The 9151-nt window shown below is 45.2% G+C and overlaps 1 protein-coding gene across 1 annotated transcript; it reads left to right on the forward strand.

The window, feature by feature from the left end:
- The first annotated feature begins 1573 nt into the window (after positions 1-1573).
- cdk9 (cyclin-dependent kinase 9 (CDC2-related kinase)) lies at positions 1574-7233 on the forward strand. Its single transcript, XM_068573574.1, has 8 exons — positions 1574-1654; positions 1787-1900; positions 2599-2680; positions 3941-4031; positions 4218-4384; positions 5135-5306; positions 6266-6414; positions 6500-7233. The coding sequence occupies exons 1-8, from the start codon at positions 1614-1616 to the stop codon at positions 6863-6865; spliced, it is 1182 nt and encodes a 393-aa protein (XP_068429675.1). The 5' UTR covers positions 1574-1613; the 3' UTR covers positions 6866-7233.
- The last annotated feature ends 1918 nt before the right edge of the window (positions 7234-9151 follow it).

Below are 9151 nucleotides of genomic sequence, written 5' to 3' on the forward strand. Positions count from 1 at the left end.
TACAATGATGATATCTCCACTTGTCCTCTCCTTATAGCTGACAGTGCCTGGAGTGCCATGGTTAGAGGATGGCCACTGTTTCAGACTATTGCCAATAGTTCAATTCAGTTTATGTTGTATAGCCCAAAATCACAAATTTAAATTTGGAAGGTATGTTGCTGATAATAAGGTCAATGTGGGAAGAGAAAGGCTGAAGGATGGCTAGTACAGGGGTCAGCAACCTTTCCCCTCCAAAGAGCCATTTTGCCCTTTTGCACCCAAAAAATGTGTCTTGAGCTGCAAAAGCTATTTGATATCACAGCTTATAAAGTTTTATATATTACATGTACAAAAAACTATAGTTGTATTTCTGAAATTATAGAACAAGAATAAAGACCATTTTTGACATTGTATTGCTATTTTACCTGTTTATAACTATCAAACTCTCATGAAGAGGAGAAAATAGTAATGTGTTGGCTACACTGAGCTTCATTAAAAACACAACTACATGTGGTAGGGTGTTCGCCCTGTAATCACATGATAGCAGGTTTAATCCCTGTCGTCCTCACGTGGGAGTTGCATTTTAAAACACATATATTTTGCTACATTCACACTGAGCGTCACCACACTCGACTTTTAGAGCACCAGAGGAGGACTGATAATAATCCGCAAACATGCAGCCTCTTTAATAAAAAAATATGGGCACTACCATGACAAGAATAAACAAACACGTGCCCATCAGAAAGCATTAAGTGGAGGAAATGACGTACACTGGGAGACTCAAGTGAGGCAGACGTAATACTGCTGCTGTATCAGCAGAGGGAGGGCAGGAGAGGACCAACGGGCACAATGAGCATGACATGAAATCCTGGTACTTCCTTGGGACACTGCATTTGCCATACGCATATGTGGGACATGCTAAATATTTTTCAGGCATACTAAATGGGACGGTAGTCGAACACAACGTGTGCAGCACACACGTTGCGAAGCAAACAGGATGTTTGTTTTAGAACAAAAGCACAAGAAGGTGTGAGCCTGTGCTGATCCCAGTCCCAGACAAACACTCCACTGGGAACTCCATACAGAGAACCACCTGTCGATGTAATAAATCCATGTTAGTTTTTTTCCGCTTGTGCACAAACAATCCTAGAGAATGCATATATTCTGGAGCATAAACTATTGAGAGAAAAAAACTCAGGCTTGAGTATATTATTTAAATCAGTGGCCGTGGTTTTAGACCTCGTAGCTGGAAGGGAGTGGAGCATCACAGGACTGTTGACAGGGGACAAACCGGTTCAGGTTAAAAGGGCTTTATTAACATTTTGAATGGAACAGGTTTAATGTCTAAAATATAACTTATATATGAAGTCTCTGTTATATATATATATATATATATATATATATATATATATATATATATATATATATATATATATATATATATATATATATATATATATTTAAAATTCATAATCGTCACAAAGTCGTGATGTTACACACTCCAGTACAGTAGGCAGCGGCACGCACCTTACACGTTGGTTTGTAGTCTGCCAATTAACTGAAAAGAAGAAGAAGAAACCCGGAAACCGTCTCGGAGCATGCGCAGTACGTAGCAGCGCAGACTCAAATCAGAGATGCAGCGAGACAAAACAACCAACGCCGGCGCGGCTGAAAAGTAAGAATACAGCTATTTACAGTTAAACTTTTAAAACATTTGTGTTTTGATAAATGTAACTACTGTGACTCGTGTTCTATGTAGCTTGGTTTATAACCATAACGCTCTAATATTAAATAAATATCTCATCAGGCCCGACCGGGAGGCCGCCATAATGTCGAAATACTACGATGGAGTTGAATTTCCTTTCTGTGACGAGTTCTCCAAATATGAAAAAATGGCAAAAATAGGACAAGGAACCTTTGGGTGAGTCTCACGCGAATACCTGTTGTGTGTTTGTGTGGCTGACGCATAGACGGTATACAAGGAAGGACCGGTGTTATGGCTTAACAGGCCTGTTGATTGGAAACCTTCGACCGTATGCGGTCAAGAATGGGAAGACAACACCTAGCTGTCCTCGTGAAAGCCTTATTGTTTAATTCAATGTCAAACCTTCTCGTGAACAGTCTCTGATAAAACATAGCGGACGAGACGTTATATAGTCTTTTGAGGAAAATAGTCTACTCGGGTTTGAAACGTCGCTTGTTGTTTATTTGTTGAAACAAGTAATGCTAAGTCACTTCTCTGTAGCTAGCTGCTTACATGACAAGTAATGCTAAGGTACTTCTGTTTTCCTCCGCATTGAAAACGTTTTGAAAGTGTAGCTTATAAAGTCTTTGAACTTGGTAGAAGTGTGTGGATTGTACACTAGTTGATAGAGGGACGTTGTAGTCTGTAGGTTATGTTCGTTGTTTTTTTATAACTTCCCAAATCACTTTAAAAGTAACACTACAATTGTAAAGGAAAAGTATGAACTCATAAACAAAGATACACTGGAAATGACTGTTAGCACTACATGTGAGAATTATTATGCTCATCTTGTTTATAGTTACAACTTGGTTTTTAAAAATGATGTTTGTAAGCAAAGTCCAAGTATTTGATTTGTTGTAATATTCACTTTGAAGGGAGGTGTTCAAAGCCAAGCACAGACAAACTGGAAAGAAGGTCGCCCTGAAGAAGGTTTTGATGGAAAATGAGAAAGAAGGGGTGAGATACCACTCAGTATAATAATGAACTTGTTGATGTGGAGTCAGCGTAAATGTCTGGTCCATATGACAGACTTGGTCTTTCTGGTTACAGGTAGAGTCTCATATGAGTTATTATATTATTATGAAGACAGATGGGGCAATAAACATTGCAATTAAGACAGACTGGTTCTAAATAAACCACCAAGATTCAGTTTCAGAGAAAAGGGTGTGTATACTACGAAGGAGTTCAACATACCCAGTGTATCTGTTCTTCACATTTCATAAACAAAGAGAAGACTATACTATTTGACGAATACACAGAAGTTAGCACATATTTCAGTGCAAACTGGCAAATACAGAAAGGACGGCTGACAAGAAATCAGCTGTGAAGGTAAGGAGGCTACAATCTTACTTGCTCGCTTCAGGATCCAACAGGTTTTGAAGGGACAGCAGATTACAGCCAGATTACAGCGAACCACCTCTCAGCAGAGGTGAGATGCTTTGCAGTCTGCTCTTGGCACTGGCTGCAGCGTACCAGACGGTGATGGAGGAGCAGAGGATGGACTCAATGATGGCAGTGTAGAAGTGCACCATCATTGTCTTTGGCATGTTGAATTTCCTCAGCAGCCTCAGGAAGAACATCCTCTGCTGGGCCTTCTTAGTGATGGAGCTGATGTTCAGCTCCCATTTGAGGTCCTGGGTAATGATGGAGCTCAGGAAGAGGAAGGACTCCACAGCGTCCACGGGGCAGTCACACAGGGTGAAAGGGGTGGGTGGGGCTCCGCTTTTCCTGAAGTCCACAACCATCTCCACTGTCTTCAGAGCGTTGAGCTTCAGGTTGTTGTGGCTGCACCAGGTCACCAGGTGGTCAGTCTTCCACCTGGAGGCGGACTCATCCCCACCAGAGATGAGTCCGATGAGGGTGGTGTCATCCACAAACTTCAGGAGCTTGATGACTGGTGCCTGGAGGTGCAGCTGTTAGTATAAAGGAAAAGAACGCAGCCTTGGGGGGGAATCGGTGCTGGTGCTTCCTGTCACACAGGAAGTCTGTGATCCACAGCTGAGACAGCTTATCCTGCAGCAGGGACGGGAGGATGGAGTTAAAAGCAGAGCCTGCCTCTTAAACTGGACCTCTGTGGAGTCAACCTGCGGTGTATATCCTGTGCTCATAGTACTGCTTGTCCTTGCTCTGGCCTCAGAAAACTAAGTGTTGACAACTTGCTGAAGTCCTGTTGGTGCACACTCATTCTGGAGGTTTTCTTTGGCTGCTTTGTTGCAGTTCCCAATCACAGCTCTCAGAGAGATCAAGATCCTGCAGCTCCTCAAACATGAGAATGTGGTCAACCTGATTGAGATCTGCAGAACCAAAGGTTAGTGTCAAAAGTCTCCAGTCTACAAGCAAGCCATCCATTTCTGTCCTCATTCTGGCTTTGTGTGCTCGTTACTCGTTTGCCAAACCTGAATGTCTTTCTCCAGTGACGGGAGCAAGAAGCCTGTTGCGTAAACATTTCTTTGTTCGTTGTTTTCATTCTTTTTTCCCTGTCCTTGTCTTGAAGCTACTCAGTTCAACAGATACAAAGGCAGCATCTACCTGGTGTTTGACTTCTGTGAGCATGACCTGGCCGGGCTGTTGAGCAATGCCAATGTGAAGTTCACCCTTGCGGAGATCAAGAAGGTCATGCAGATGCTGCTCAATGGATTGTACTACATCCACAGAAACAAGGTGAGGTCTGATGAAGGTGACCATGCGTTCTTCTTTTCACAGATTTAGGATTTAAAAGAAATGTATGTTAACCCTTCAGGGTCTCAATTTTATTTAATTTCTTAAATTCACCTTTTTAAAATCACTTGCATTTGAGATGTATACCCTTGTGTTACATACAAAATTGCAGAACAATTTCAGCTATCTATATAATAATATAATATACCATTGTTCTCAGGCACAAGTGTAAAGAAATAACATGGCCCTAAATTGAAGCTCAATTTATGAAATTCTTCAAATCTCTTGATGATCTCTTTTCTATCTCTGTCTGGTTCTTGAAATTGGTTCACAAAAGCAGTGGATTATATGAAAGGAAATAAATGAAATAATTGTCTAATACCAAATTGTTTGTTGTTGTTTCTTGAGTAGAAGTGTTGTCTGTCGTTACACACAGTAACACAGTTTAACACTTCTACCCAAAAAACGATAATACACAATTTGGTATTGAACATCCATTGTTGAGCTTATAATCTCTCTTTACCCTTGTGCCTTGGGACAAAGGTGCCTCATCATATGGAGAGCTGAGACTGTATCATATGCAAATGAATTCTGTAAAATTAAGAAAATGACCTCAGGCCCCTTTTGCTTTAAAGCAGGTACAGTATCCTGTTGACCTTTTCGACCAAAGAAAGAACACCTATGTTGTCATGCATTACTCTCACTCCATTCCTTGTAGTGTTCATCATTGTGTTGTGCAATGTCTTGGATCAGATCCTTCACAGAGACATGAAGGCAGCCAACGTGCTGATCACCAGAGACGGGGTCCTGAAGCTGGCAGACTTTGGTTTGGCTCGAGCCTTCAGTCTGGCTAAAAACAGCCAGGGAAACCGCTACACCAACCGTGTGGTCACACTCTGGTACAGACCTCCAGAGCTGCTGCTGGGTAAGAGACAGACACGCACTCCTTCATCTTACTGCCGTCTATTAATGGGTGCAGTGCAAGTCACCTTCGTTGACTGGGCGGGTGTCGCAGTGTTGTGTACAGCCATCGCATGCGGCTGTCTGCTCATTTCTTCTTCTCACATTTTATCTCCATCATTGTCAACAAATGTCATAAAGACATTCAGTCACGTGCATCCGGAACGTATTCACAGCACCTTTTCAATGTTTTCCCTAGATTTACAGCTTCGGTGGGGGGGGGACCTTTACGACACAGACAATGCCACAAACACCAAAAGCATTACTTTTTCTGTAATTAACATCATTTTTTGACTCCATCTGTGCTTTTATAAATAACAGAGTAAAGGAAAATAACTTTCAATTTAGCCAAATTGTCCCATCAGACAAAAATTGCAATCACTTAGAACTTTATTTTCATTGTTTTATCTGTGCAAAAAATAAATTATATGTACTTTCTACTAAATAGCTCATTTTGGAAAACTGAGCAGGAGAGCTGCTCCGGGTATAGAGAGCTGCTCTGGTGCTCCTTGCAGGAGGGCCACTGTTGCTATAGTTGTCTGCTTTTCACGCGACATATTTTTCTACGTTCTCTGCCCGCTGCTGGGTGCTCAGCGCTCACCTGTGTGCGCGCACGTGTCTCTGCGCATCGGGACGGAACAACGCCGAGCGCGATACAGAGAGGAGAGGAGAGGAGAAGTGTTTACGGGCGACCACGTAGAGACAGAAATGACAAGCTGTTCCCCTAAAAAGAGTTTAGGGGAATTTCTTGCAAATGTGTTAGACATAAAGAACGAAAATAAACTTCTTTATTTCGAATAGATTTGAAAAAGTGAAGCGCTGTAAATACTTTCCGGATGCACTGTCTGTATCACAGCACTCACTGATGCCGAGTTTCCAAAGTGCATCACAAACGATACAAAACATGATTATTCTTCCCGATAGGTGAGCGGGACTACGGCCCCCCCATTGACCTATGGGGAGCAGGCTGCATCATGGCAGAAATGTGGACCAGAAGTCCCATAATGCAAGGCAACACTGAGCAGCATCAGCTCACTCTCATCAGCCAGCTCTGTGGGTCCATCACTGCTGAGGTAAGATGAGCCCACAGCAGGAACGTCCTGTAGACTGAAGGTGCTTTGTGACACACTGGCTTATGAACCATGTCGCTCTCTTCAGGTGTGGCCTGGCGTGGATAAGAAGTATGAGCTGTACCAGAAAATGGAGCTGCCGAAAGGCCAAAAGAGGAAGGTGAAGGACCGCCTCAAGGCTTACGTCAAAGACCCGTACGCTCTGGATCTGATAGATAAGCTCCTGGTCCTGGACCCGGCGCAGCGCATCGACAGCGACGACGCGCTTAACCACGATTTCTTCTGGTCCGACCCGATGCCGTCCGACCTGAAGAACATGCTCTCTACCCACAACACCTCCATGTTTGAATATCTGGCCCCGCCCAGACGGAGAGGTCACATGCCGCAGCAGCAGCCCAACCAGAACAGAAACCCAGCCACCACCAGCCAGACGGAGTTTGATCGAGTGTTTTAGTGGATGAAGAAACAGACGGACAGTTGTCATTCGTCACAATATGACCAGAACTTTAATATTCAACTGATGCAGAGCGCTCTGCAGGCCAAGTTATTCTACTTCCTGCGTAGTGTGCAGGTGATAGAGACTGATGTTCACCCTGCAGACATGGCTCCAGTGTGTTCTCTTGGAGGCCTTTGTTATGCAAGGCCATAGAGGTTTTAATTTGTATTAGTTTTCAAACAATTGTGGCTTTTTTTTCACAAATCCTTATTGTTTTGTTTTTATTTATATTATATAAGTTTCTCACTTTCTTTCAAACCATTTTACACACATACTACATAAATGGCCAAATGTAACATATCCAAAATAAAGTCGTTATTACTCAACTTTTCAATGTTGTGTGAAATACAACAACAATGTACATCATGTGATCTGTGTTCCTGTGATTGTTTCACAGAAATATGACGGGTAACAGCAACCCTCCAGAGCAGACTGCATGAAGAGGCACACTAGTGCACTGCATCATGGGTAGCTACTCTTTCATTGGAATACTGCTGGAGGTTGAATCCAAAGTTCATGAACAATAAAGCAACGTGTCAGATTGACAGCGAGCTCCATGCTTCAAATGAAACCTCATTACTCCGCGTCAGGGCCGCGATGGCGTTCGGACGCGCGACGAACCCTCTGCGGAATCTCTTGCCCGATCTCGAGCTTCAGACGCTCCGCAGTGTACGTCGCCTTCAGGTAGGCACACCCTCCATGGGTGTAGCTGATTCAGGAACGTGTCGCCCGGCACCCAGGTCGAGATGTTCAGGTCACACTTGGCACATCGGTGAGTGTCTCCCGGCCCCGTGTGATCCATGGAGCCCTGCTCGGCCAAACGGGCAAACCGATGTTCGGATTCGGTCGTGGCGTCTACTTTCCGAGAACTCGTTCTCCGTCGGGCTTCTCGGGCAAACGCAGAATCGTCAAAGGCCGGTGCGGTCGTGGCTCGAGCCCATTCTATCCGACTGGACGGGGTCGCGCCGAGTCGTCCGATGCGGCCTTCGCTTTGTGAGAAAACATAGTAACAGCCTAAAGCATCCTCCATCGGGCTTGTCGGGCCATCGGGGAATCGTCACCAGCCGGTATATTCTTGCCGCTGTCCGTGGCTTGCATCCAGTCGACGAGCTTGGACGTGCCCGAGTCCCAGTACGGATCGGGGCCATTGGCCTTGCATCTTCCGTTTCCATGGACGACATTGAGGTAGGGCGTGGCTTCGTCGTTTACCACCGCGGCCTCTTTCTTCGAGTCTCAGCCCGCGAGACCGTCTTCGGATGAGGCGGTGGTGCAGCGTCGTCGCCCTCTGCTTTCTCGGAGAGCCGCGCTTTTGTCGGGCCATCGGGGAATCGTCACAGTCCGGTATATTCTTGCTTCCGTTCATGGAAGACATTTCTGAGTTCCAGCGGTGATCAATGTCAGGGGTCACTTGTCTTCCGTTTATCTAAACAATATTGCTCCACCCACGAGTCTCCACCTCACCCCATTTGTATCTCACCAACCATCCCGTCGCCCTCGGGTTCAACATTACCCCGCGTACGTGTCAATAAAACATTCTAACTAAAACTGTCCGGTGCCCAGTGTTTACATATTTTCTGTACTCGGTGTCCAGTCGTGCTGCTGCTGGTGGCGGTGGCCTCTCCACCACTCTGTAAAAGTCAACATGACAGCGCCTCGTTTCACCAGAAGTCAGCTCGTCAAAATGTTGGTCGACCCAGTGAGCGACGCGTCACCGTCGTCAGAGGAAGAAGAAAAAGAACGTGGTCGTGGTCGAGGTCGTGGTCGAGGTGGCCTTCTCCAAAACTCTGCCAAAGTCATCAGGACAGCGCGTCGTTTTACCAGAAGTTAAGTTGTCAACCCGGTGTGCGAAGCTTCACCTCAAGAAGAAGGAGGAGGAGAAGGAGAAAAAGAAGAAGAAAAAGGTGGTGATCCTGTCCACCGCTCTGCCAAAGCCGACACGACCGTGCGTCTCGTCGCCATAATTCAGTGTGTCAGAATGCTGGTCGACCCTGTGCTGATGTATCGCCGTCAGGAGAAGGAGAAGAACTAGAAGACCGAGAAGAACAAGAAGACAAGGAATTATACAATGTGTGTGATCTTCAGAAGAAGACGAGGAGGAAGCAGACACTGACGGAGAGGACGCCTCTCGAGGCGAAAGACAGACCTTCCTGTCAAAAAACGTTGCGAAACGCTACGCCGGCGACCCGGGGGCCCACCGAGTATGCAAAGTCCTGCGCACGCGACATCGCATCGACGTTCCGCATG

The sequence above is a fragment of the Clinocottus analis genome, unplaced genomic scaffold (assembly GCF_023055335.1).
Source record: "Clinocottus analis isolate CAN_PGR_092001 unplaced genomic scaffold, fCliAna1.0.p SCAF_13, whole genome shotgun sequence".
Classification (NCBI taxonomy): Eukaryota; Metazoa; Chordata; class Actinopteri; order Perciformes; family Cottidae; genus Clinocottus; species Clinocottus analis.